Source organism: Stylophora pistillata, chromosome 9, assembly GCF_964205215.1.
Source record: "Stylophora pistillata chromosome 9, jaStyPist1.2, whole genome shotgun sequence".
NCBI lineage: Eukaryota > Metazoa > Cnidaria > Anthozoa > Scleractinia > Pocilloporidae > Stylophora > Stylophora pistillata.
The window spans coordinates 6,985,194-6,997,657 of NC_142527.1; the positions used below are offsets into that span (position 1 = coordinate 6,985,194).

Consider the following 12,464-nt stretch of genomic DNA (forward strand, 5'->3'; position numbering starts at 1 on the left):
CTGATGAAATGTTAATGTCATAGCACAGGCGCTACTCGCTGTTTAGTGGTTCTCTCAGCCAGCTATTCAATTCGCTTTGATTTATATCCATTTATCAAGCAATTTATCTAATCACAGATGTATAGTTCAGGTTGTATTTGCGCTACAAACTCCAATTAAAAGAAATCCACTGTTACTTTCATTTAAAGAGAGGCTGGGTAACTCGGCTATGGTTCTTTAGTATCATGGGACGTTTACATTTTATCATCATAAATATGGAAAATGCCAAATTAATTTTTTGAAGAACTCGATCATATGATTTACCATAAAGTCTCACACTTTTGAATACTTTGAACATTATCGCCTAATTTACTGTATGTTGGTTCTATAAGAGGCGAGAATGTAAAACGTTTTCCTGTAGGTTTTTACTAGCTGATTTGTAGAGCCATCATCAATCTTTGATTCACACCTTTTTCAAAAATTTTTGCCAATCGATCCATTGACCCTGCTCGCTTTTTCTTGCCAAATGTATACAAACCTAATGTACTTTCAAAGGAAAGCATCGAAACAGTCGGAGCATAATTCCCCTAAGAAAAATTCATGCACACTGTACATATTTGATCATGCCTTCAGCTTCTATTTTGCAACGCTGGATTCAAAGTATGATTAAATACTTTGAGAGAAATGTGCTTACCATTGGTGGCTTGGTCTTCAGTGGTAATAGTAACATCAAAAGCAAACAGCAATAAAGTGCAAACAACGGTCCTCATAATATCCCGTAGATTGAAAATTAAAGCAGATAGGGTCCAAAATGCTTAGTGAGGTTGAAATCGAAATTTTATAAGGTGTTTTAGGAACAGAGCTGACGAAAGTTTTTTTCGGTTTGTTTGTTTGCTTGTTTTTATTCCGATGTGACAATACTTACTGGATTTATTTTTAGGAACTATGCGATTCATAGTTTTAAAACGACACTTACAACACAAAAATAAATGAAAAACCATCTTACATAACTGGTTGCTTTACCCTGTAAAACTAAGATATATTTTTTTGAAGGCGCCAGGACTGTTATTATTATTATTATTATTATTGTTATTATAATTTTTTTCTGTGCAAATTTTAGCATGATGCGTAAGAATCAAATAGGTATAAGTTATGGTAATGAACCTTATGCCATAGAAAAATTTCTTCTTTAAAGTTCAGATTGGAGGAGTACCACACTGACAATAAACACTAAAAATTTTATCAACGGAGTGCAGTGTCTAGTACTTGTGTTCTCTGTCCTAATACTTAAAAACAGTCTCCAATAGAGAGGGATGAGACGCTTTAAATGAAGAAATATTTGGCACGTTTATGCTTCAATGTACTATTTTGGCTTGGCTGAAATTTTGTTTTTCTTTGGGTAAAGTAATTTGCGGAAGCTTTTGTCTGCATACCCATCGAGACGATGGATAGGCTATAACACTCAAAGAACTTCCCTAAGGAACTTATTTCTTTTTTTAAGTCTCGTATCCTTTTAAAATCAAATAAAGGTCTTAGATACGTTTAAACTGTAATAACGAAAAATGGGGCTATTTCAAAGGTAAATGAAACAGCACAGGAGTTCCTCGCCCGTTTATTGGTTCCCTCGCTTTGATTGATATTGGTCTTTTGTCTAAAGCACTTTACAGGGGCGATAGATAGGCTATGATATTCAAAGAAGTTCCCGAAGCAGGATTTTTTTAAAGTTTCGTATCCATTTAAATCGATGTGGTCTTGAATACGTTTACGTCGTAATAACCAAGGATGGAGCCATATTAAGCGTAAATGAAACAGCACAAGCTTTGTAATTACTCGCCCGTTTATTGCAATTGCGTCCCTGAGCCACTTATTGAATTTACTTTGATTGATGTTACTATAGAGAGCACTTTATCGAATCACGCGTTTAAAGGTCTGTTTATATTCATCAAGAAAGCTAATACAAACTTCAGTTACAAGAAATCCACAAATAATTTCGTTTGTAAAGAGGGTGGGTCGCTAGGTATATATTATGGAGCGTTTGTTTTTCGTGATCATAAATATGGACAAATAACAAGTTAAATTTTTTTTAAGAACTCGATCATATGATAAACCATCATCCCTCTCGTTCTTGAGTAATTTTATTATCATCACCTAATTTACTCTGCGCTGGTTTTACACGTACTAGTAGCGAGAATGAGAGACAGTTTTTTCTTGCCAAGTGTATACAAAGCTTTCATAGGAAAGCACTGAAACTGTCGGAGCGGAATCCTCGTGAGAAAGTTACGCTTACACTGTACATGTTGTCTGGCCTTCAGTTTATATTTAACAAGGATAAATTCAAAGTTTGATAAAGTACTTAGGAAGAGATGTGCCTACCATCGGTGACTCGATCTTCAGTGGCAGTAGTAACACCAAAAGCAAACAGCAAAAAAGTGGAAACAGCGGTCCTCATAATATCCCGTAGATTCCAATTCATTGCACTGAGGTGTGGTCGAAAATGATCATTGAGGTTGAAAGCGAAATTTTATAAGGTGTTTAAGGAACAGAGCTGACCGAAGTTTGTTTATTATTTTTTTTGGTTGCTTGTCTGTTTGTTTGTTTGTTTATTTGTTTTTTCCGATTTATTTTTAGGTATTATGCAATAACATTGACAACACAAAACAAACGAAAACCCGCCGTCAATCGGTTCCTTCTGTTGTTACCATGTTATACTGGGTTATTCTACTTTTAAGGAGCCACGTTGTTTTTCTCTTCGTTTTTTTCCATTTAACTTGGTAAAAATTGTAGTTTGAAGCGAAGGAATCAGCGATCATGGTAATGAACGTATGCTCGTGGAATAGTTTCAAAGTCCGAATAGGAGTACCTCACTGATTATAAACAGTGATATTTGGCCTTCATGGTGTCCAGAAATTTGTGTTTTCTATCATCACTTTGAAAAAAAAGGTCTCTAATGGGTAAAGATAATAAAGTACAAATACAAATTAAGAATTAATGCAGCAGTGGGCTAATTTGGCTGGAAGCATGCTGTTCAGACGATTCCCCTGAAGCTTTGTTTTGAATTTCGTGTTCATTTAAACCAACGTGATCTGCTTGAATACGTTTAAATGCTGTAATAAAGAAGAAAGAAACTATATATGAAACGTAAATGAAACAGCACAGGCGTTACTCACCCGTTTATTGATACCCTCAGCCATTTATTTAATTCGCTTTGATTGATGATACTGTTTATAGCACCTCATCTAATCGTGTGTGTGTAAGTAAGGTTAATTCGTTGAGAAACTAGCTATAAACTCCGGTTAAAAGAAATTCACAAGGACTTTCATTTATAAAGAGGATGAGTAACTTATGTTTATTTAGCACCATAGGACGTTAACAAAACATGATCATTAATATAGAAACTTCCAAATAAAGTTTTTGGAGTAGTCAACCGTGATTTACCATAGTGTCGTACGCTCTTGAATAATTTCAACATTATTGCCTAATTTATTTTGATACGCATTTCTTCAATCATGCAATCAACTCGATTCCAGACCTGCTTTACCCAAATCAAGAACATTTTCAGCTTGGGAAATATTTCATCAGATCGGTGGCTACGTACGTAACAGTTGTGGTGATTGACTAATGTTCGGAGAAGACTTTCTATTGGACGATGGCGATGACATTGAAACTTACTATAACGACAAAACCAGCGGGATGAATCCGGTTTTTCGGTTTTTTTGTTTTTGTTTTTGCTTTTGTATTTTTGTTTGTTTTTGTTTTGTGTGTGTGTGTGTGTGTGTGTGTGTGTGTGTGTGTGTGTGTGTGTGTGCGTGTGTGTGTGTGTGTGTGTGTGTGTGTTGCAGCTTCCTTTTTAGCAAACTGAAGCACTTGGTTCACAAAATTAATTCTAGGAAGTCTTGTCACCAAAAAATAGAAACCTCCAGGCATCAACTCTGTTCCCTAAAAACCTTATAAAATTTCGATTTCAACAACAGCAAACAGTGTCGACCAAACCAGCTTTAAGTTGGAATCTACGAAGTATCATGCATGAGGGCTGCTATTTGCACTACATTTCTTATCACTTTTGGTGTTATTGATATAACTGAAGAGCAAGTTACCAACGGTAAGCACATTGTTCCTGGACTACCTAATCGTGCTTTGAAGTTCCAATCTCGAATATGACTAACAACGTAGACGTCAAACCATGTCTTCGTGGTAAAAAAACAAACAAACAAACAAACAAAGAAGAAAAAAATGTATATATAAGCTGAAGGCGATCGAACTTGCACTGTCACTAGACATATATCTATCAAGTGGGGATCCACTCCAACTACTTCATGGCTTTCCTTACGTTAGGTTTGCATTAATGTTTTTTCCAACCCGTAGTTTGGATCTATTTATGTGGGTGAGCTCTTGATACGTGAATGCAAATAATTTCATGTTCTAGATCTACTGTAGAGGCTAGGTCGACTGTAATTTACATTACTGCTTTTATAGGTTGTTCCTCACCTTTACTTGGTACTATTCCAAACAAAGATATCATGGCGTCATCAGCACAGAATCCTGATTCATTTCCTCGTTATGCACGGTTAAGCAAAAGCAAAGCGTGGGTTCCATATAAATATGACAGAGCTCCATGGATACAAGTGAATTTACAGCATTCAAGAAATATCACTGCGATTGCTGCTCAAGGCGTTTCTGGCTCTTTTGTAAAGGTATTTATGAGTAAGGTGAGGTGCAATAACTGCTTATAATTTGTGAAAAGTAAGTTTACAGTTCAAAATGCACCCGTGTCACATTTTCTCATAGGTAACACCCGGTATTTCTCAATTGAGAATGTGGGTAGTACCCTAGTGAAATGATCGTCTGGGCCGTCTGAGCCGTTTGATGCCGCTTATTTGAGCCATTGTCTGGAGCAGCCAATGAAATCGCTTTACGGAATAATACGCGTTCGCCCGCAAGTAACAAATTCCACAACGTGCCTTCTGGTAAACTTTCATCGAGATAGTGGTTGTTCTTCGTGAGGAAATACAATGGCGAAACGTACTCGTATCTCAGATAAACAGAGAGGTATTTTAGAGCGGTTTTTCGAAGGAAGGATGGTTGGAACGAAAACCATGTACAAGGAGATGGTTTTAAAAGCGTCAACGGACACTGGTTTGACGAAGGCACAAGTCGAGGTAAGCTTATTAAATCATTTTGTTAACCTCAGCTGTACCTTTATACCAGGTTGTGCCTCATTTTATCTCAATAATTCCACAAATCAAAGAAAACTAGCAATTCGTATAGATTGTAGATGCATTTATATGTCAATAATAGCCTAACCCTTAAAGTTAATTGGATGTTACTTAGATCGTGATCAGGTACAGCTTCTATACTGGCAGACAGTTAACTCTGCTTTAATTACTCAAGCTCAAGATCATTCACGTTCATCATACATGTGTATTTACATTTCAAGGTAATCCATTGACTTCCGAAATTTAAGGTTTTTATTTGAAAACATTATAAACATAAGAAGATCATACGCAAAGACAACATCCAATAAATTAACTCTGAAGTTTTATTGAAATCTGATAACTACATTGACCGTCACCGAAATTATGCACCAATTAATTAAAATTTAGATAGCTCTGAAACTCGATTTGACTTTTATTTTCTGTGTTATTCACGTTGCCATTCTTGTATCATAATAATATTTTGTAACTGATGCCATAATTTAATTTGGCGACAGCTGGTATTGTTTGTAAAATATTTTTCGTCTTTTCCAATAAACTTGTGTGTCTCTTCCCCTGCCTCGATTAGGCTCTTCTATATGCGGGTGGAAGCTAACATGAAATTACAATTTTTGTAATTAATGAATAAAGTTTTTTCTTTGCTTTGTTTTGTTTGATTGACTGCAACTGTACAAATTGAAGATAGTTGTATTATTATTATTAGTATTTTTATTATTCAAACCCACAAGCTCATTTTGTCAAAGCAAGGTTCGGTTAATCCTAGGTTAGGATGAAGTAGAGGGTGTCTGTTGTAGGTCTAATAATAATAATAATAGTAATAATAATAATGATACAGGAGTTTCATTAAAATGCGGTTACCGGCGGTCTACTGCTGCCTGAAGGACCTTTTACTGCTGTCTGTTTGGATTTCATTAGTGAAAATAAAGAGTGATTTTAGTGATCACAGCCACCTATTAAACCTTCAGTGGCCACTTATAAGTAATGTTATTGAAACCCCTGATGCTAACACCTTTATTTAGACACAATAGTGTTTAGAGCTGAACAGCTGCCTGTGGAGTCATGTATAAATCCAAATAAACTGTAAATGAGGTAAATTTAAATGATTATGGTTTTTGAGGAGAGGGGAAAACCGGAGTACCCGGAGAAAAACCTCTCGGAGCAGAGTAGAGAACCAACTAATTCAATCCACTTATGATGCAGGGTCCGGGAATCATACCCAGAACACATTGGTGGAAGGCGAGCGCTCTCACCACTACACCAACCCTGCTCCCTTTTTCTGTTGTCTAAAGGATATTAAATACTATTTTCAAGCATGTACGAATACTGTAACTAATGGCAAGGCATTATTGCAGTATTTCTCAATAGTTCTGATGGAAACCTCTTTCTCCTCTCCTCTTCCTTTTTCCTCAGGATAACACTTTTATGGTCTTTGATCAAAATTAATATAATTAAAAATAGTTTATGCATGTTTATTCAGTTGTCATCAGTGGATAATTATTACTAATTTTAGCATTATGTGTAATATAACAATTACACCCAATGATTTTTGCAGAAGTGGATCGGGAATCAGAAAAGAAAAAGGCCACAAGTATCATCTTCTTCTGCAGATGTCACATTAAAAAGAATCAAAGGTGTCAAAGGACCAAATTCTTACAATTATTTTATTTTGTGCTGAATTCTTTAAAACAGGTACTTGTATTAGAAGGAAAATATATTTGATTTACACATACTCAGTCGTTTCTGATATTTTCATTATTTTTCATTTCACTCCTGTTTTATCCATACTTACTACATGGTATAGGTGCAGTCAGTTGTGGCTTAATGTAAGCTATAAGTAGGAATCAGCATTAAATACAGCTGTAGGTATGGCTGTCGGTTCAAATACTTTTTCAAGCAGGGATATAGACGATATTGTTAACAGACGGGAATTGACAGTTCACAGAAAGGTTTATAATAATCCATTATTACAGATTTTTTAAAACCCTAGAAAGTTTTCCAGCCTGGAAAATCAAGTTCCCCCTGGCTTCCAGCTATTATCTACATTCCTTGTCAAGCCCGAGTTTTTGGTTTCACGTTTGTTTTTATTTACACTATACTCAAATGTAAATTGATAGCAACACTGCAAGGATCACAAATTTCTCAAATGAATTCAAAGTTTGCTGTTTCATGTAATGCTTATGAGTTGTTGTAAATGTACAATGTTTGTGCAGGTGGTCGAGGGTTAGAGCCCCGGCTGGACCAACACTCAGGGTCTTAAACTAGTTGAGAAGAATATGCTACCTTTCTATAACATAAAGAAATGTTTAGATATTCTAGTTTTCTCAGATAGGACAATGAAATGGAGGTCCTGTCTCCTGCAGGGCTAGGGGCAGGAGACGTTAATTTTCCACGCACGAGATTATTGTGTGATGGATGTCCTCCCTTGGGGTGGGATGGGTGGTAAACAGGACCCCCGTTGATACCAGTGTTTACAACACAGAAGGGGCTATCCTGTATGTCTACTCTACTCTCTTCCAGATAGGAGGGGGTCTCAGGACAAATACTTGTATACATACATACCAAGTACAAGTTGATCCAGTACTGCCTGACAAATGACTAAAACCTGTATGATGGGTTGTAAGTAATGTCAGTTGCATACAACCCATTATGTTGTATAATGCTTAATGTCATGATTAAGTATTGTTACTGCTTGACATCATAGCTATTAATAGGATCAATGGTTTTGATTTGTGCTATTGTAGCCTATAAAAATAATTTTACTCACTCAGACATTCTTTTCACAACTGCTGTAGCTTACATGTAAGTTTTGGAAAGGAATCGGGCCTTTCATTCATACATACCTTGACATTTTTCAAGTGGACAGACTTAGGCTTTGTTGCAGATTACAATACAATATAATTATTTTGAATCATCAATATGTTAATAGCATTGTTGGGAAATGACTGATCTTTAATGTAGTAATCAGTAAGTGTTATGTGGCTGTAAGGTGGTCTTGACTGACATCATTGCATGTGATTAGTACACATGGTTATATATTTTTCATGAATCATATATCTTCTTTTACTGAGTTGCAGATGAATGTAAAGGTCTTACCTACCAACAGAAGAATAAGAAAGCATCTAAAAAGTGGAGAGAAAGAAGTGACATGGAGAAAAAAAAGTTTGTGGACTCTGCAAAAGTTTATAAAGAATTAAGTGTCAAAGTATCAGAACTCACAGAAGAGTAGAAAAGAAAACTAATTAGTAGACGCAGAAAGAAACTTTTGGGAGAGGTACTATTAATACAGCTGTGTATGTTCACCCTGATAGAGTTAAGTTGTCTACCTTCAAAAAACATTAATAATACTAACAGTAATTATGAATTATTCATATCGAGCATTTCCTTAGGGGATTTAAAAGAAATGTTTTTAGAAAAGACCTATATCTTAATAATTAAGACTGAAGATAATATAACCTTTTTTTGTTTGGCTTATTTCATTGCATGTATAGATCCTGGTTCTTGAAGATTTGGGTTTTCAGACATCCACATTATATCTGGATGTCAGTGGTGAAGTGTACAACCTTGGATCTGGGGCTGGAACAACATTTCTTGCAACTAATCAAGAGATAAGCATAAAATTTCGAGAATATTTTGGTAAGAAAGACAATATTTGCTTTTAAACAGTGAAATTTTATGTGGCAGGTTCACCATAACTATTAACTATAATTATTTACTTTGAGTGAGGTTAAGAATATGGAATCGAGTGAACTGTTTTGCATTTTAAATCAAAGATGCATTTGCAACCAATATCCTATTTGTGGATTGTGGCCATATAATAGATGTAAGGTTCTTAATCAACCCTTGATTAACCCTTTTCCTTCCCAGTCCTGCCTCTCTCTTGTTTTATGGTATACATTGTGTATAAGTTCTAGTGTTTGATTGCCCTCGCTTAAGTAACTAGCAATACATTAAGATTTTAATAAAACGGTTACCCTATATGAGTTATCCTTACAAACAGAGCGCTGCAAATATTTCATTCACTGATTAAGGTCTGCCATTTTTGGGAAAACTGGAGCATAAAACATCCTTTTTGTGGGTTTTGGTGGACTTCGTGAAGTACCCATTAATGGAGCTAAGAAGTATGAAAATAATCGGCACAATTTGGCACTTTATTTCGAGGAAGGGAGCATGTCTTCAAGAGCTGAGTCAAACATGATGTTAATAAATAAGATCAAGATGCTGACACTGCTGTGATCTTAGCAAACAGGATAATGTCTTCATTGAGTCACCTATATCAGTTTTGCCATCTACCTTAGAGTCTGATACAAGGAATTTCAGTGAGGGGTTGCATCTCATGGGACTACAGTACAAAATCCTATTTGACAGGGACTCGTTTTGATACCAAGAATAATTTATTTTCAAGTACTCCAGAGTTTTTAAACATTACTGTTGTAGGTGTTGTAACTTTTTCAAAATTAAGGTACATGTATGTAAGTTGAACCAAATACAGGTGTATGAGCCTTTAATAGAATCCCCATGTGAAACTTGCATGTAGCTGCCATTCATATCTTGTTTACATATTAAGTCTTTTGTTTACTTTCTATTTTATGGGTGAAAATAATCAGCAATTTACTATTGCTCATGTGCAAGATCTTTTCAACAAGAAATACAGTAAGTATTTAAAAAACCGCAGAATTTGTCATTAAATAACTACGTTTTGTATGTAACTAATAGTTTGAGTTACAAAGAGAATGTACTAAAGGAATGTAAATTTAAGTTAAATACTTGTATAAGTTATTTCAGAAATATAATTTTTCTAGTTTAGTTAAAAACAGAATTAATTACAGTGCGATGTGCCTTTCTGTAGCCACCCAACAAACATTTTTGCAAGTTAGCCACCGATCAAGGTACGCGACTTTCATTGACAGATATGCCTCTGTAGAAAGTTTCAACATGGAGCAACTAAATGGAGGCATGCCTGTCAATCAAATTAACACACCCTGATTGGCTAGCTTGTAAAACTGTTTGTTGGTGGCCACAGTAAGGGACGTTGCACTGTAAAACTAAGCTGAACTCTTAGACATTTTATGACCTTCACCAAGTTATGATTATTTTTAGGTGATGCTTGTGGTAAATCTAACAAAGTTCCATATTTGAAAGGTGGATTCGAGGTCCATGGTCTCCCAGAAGGCATTCCCTTCAAGAAGCCATACAACTATGGGCGGATTCAGCTCAAAGAGATAATGCTGCGTGCAGACAACATTCATTTACCATTACATCCACTTCAGCATGTACATCTACTTCAGGGTCTACATCTACTCCAGCACCTACATCTATTTCAGCATCTACATCCACTTCAGTGCCTACATTTACTTCAGCATCCATGTCTACATCTACATCTGCCAGTACTTCAACATCTACATCTACTCAATCAATAATCACCGGCGGTGCACCTGCAACATGCTCTGTTGATATCGACTATTCCAGTGCAGCTGACATTCAACATGTTTTGACAAAAACATGTGGCATAGAAGCAGCTAAACATGCACAAGGTGGGGGAAGGATTGAAGAAGAGGAAGTGGAGGTAGTAGATTTGTGCCTTTCAGCTCCAGAAAGGCTGACCCTGTATGCTTTTTGTACTCACCTCTTTACACCAGATGCCTGGTTATCTGTTGGTGTGAACATGAAGCATTCTGATGAGGCAACAAGCTTGGTTTGGTCTTACCCATCTACACAACAGCTGATCAGCAATTCTGGCTTTTTTACACCATCTCAAAGCCAACAAGAATTGTGAAATCAGTCAGTACCACTAAGATAAGAGGTCACTGGCTTGATCTTAGGCCTGATGGCTCTTTTGATGTTTTAAATAATGATCAAGTACTGGGAAAGAACATCATTCGCACTGCCCATGGCCCTCTTTACTCTGAGTGTTGTGTAAATTTGGATTCTGGGGAGCCATTTTGTTTACCAGGGGCCATTCGCTCTGTTATTTTAGTTACACTTAGTCAACAAGGATTGTGTACTGTGTAAAAAGGGCTCAATTAAGGACCAAAACAGTTACAGTAATTACTTCCTTAAAGACAGGTTTTTCTAGAATGTTATGAATAATTTGTTGTTTTTCTGCTGAGGCCAACTCAAAACCAAAATTCACTACTAACTTTTTACTTAGATATGCAAACATTTGTAAGTAGCCAGCAGAATTGTCATGCGTGAAAGTTGTCTAAAGTTCCATCATCTGCCTTAGTTGAGCTCTGAAGGAAGCCTTAGACTAATAATTTACTGTAAGTAAATTTACGGTATTTTTTACACACAAATTTAATTAATTAAAATTAATTGAATTAATTTGCTGAACATTTCACTAATAAATTTACTTTAAAAAACCCCGCTCTGGTTCGAAATCAGGCCAGATTTCTGTATCGAAGTTAGGTCAATTTAGTTCCACAGAGGTATAACCAAAGTCCGACTGTTCATTCAGATCATGCCGCATTAGACCAATCAATGGAAATGAAATCATCGATCAATTTGGCTACATTACAATAAAATTAACAAATGGTAAACACCACAGCGTACACTATTGAGTTATGGATGCACGCGGGAGGTTGCTAAGCACGAAAGAAGCGTAAGAGTCAATCGAGGCGATAGCCGAGAGCGACTCTAGCTTCTTGAGTGCTTAGCAAACCCCCCAAGTGCATCCATAACTCAATAGTGTACGCTGTGGTGTTTACCATTTGTTTTATAACATAACATTGATACATTGTAGCTAAAGAGTTCCCTTTTATTTAACAGATCTTACGCGACCAGAAAAAACAAGCGCGCGCGGAAAAATAGTCTTTGCATTTGCTCACGTCAGCAGCATACACCCATGGGAAAATGGAGGACGCTAAATTGACCAATCAGAGCGCGCGCTTTACTTTGGTTATGCTATAATGTTAAATAGTATAATCTAAGTGAAGAGAATGACCCAATATTGATTCTAGAGCCTAAGTGATAATAGTTAGCCTAAGAGAATACACTCTTGATTGAAATGCCAAGACCAAGAGTATTATGCTCGAGCCAGAAAGTATTTTTTTAATGAAAGTCATTTAACCCTTTAAGCATAAATTTAATGTTACCTCTATAGTTCACTTTCAAGCAATTGCTTTTTCTTTTGCTTTTATTTGCTTTTTCTTTAAATCCCTTAAAGGTTATCTTGATTTTTAATGTTTTGTCATGTGTACATTTTAAGACGTCTAAATATAACATCAGAAATAGTGAAGCTACACTGGGGAAAGGCCTTTTTAGAACTAATCTTTTAAG

The 12,464-nt window shown here is 36.0% G+C and overlaps 1 protein-coding gene across 1 annotated transcript; it reads left to right on the plus strand.

The window, feature by feature from the left end:
- The first annotated feature begins 3,526 nt into the window (after positions 1–3,526).
- On the plus strand, positions 3,527–11,788 carry LOC148722994 (uncharacterized). The gene is made up of 5 exons (XM_088734293.1): positions 3,527–5,135; positions 6,742–6,878; positions 8,264–8,348; positions 8,678–9,839; positions 10,287–11,788. Exons 4-5 carry the CDS (start codon positions 9,776–9,778, stop codon positions 10,604–10,606), a joined length of 384 nt encoding a protein of 127 aa, XP_088590419.1. The 5' UTR covers positions 3,527–5,135; positions 6,742–6,878; positions 8,264–8,348; positions 8,678–9,775; the 3' UTR covers positions 10,607–11,788.
- Positions 11,789–12,464: the final 676 nt, after the last annotated feature.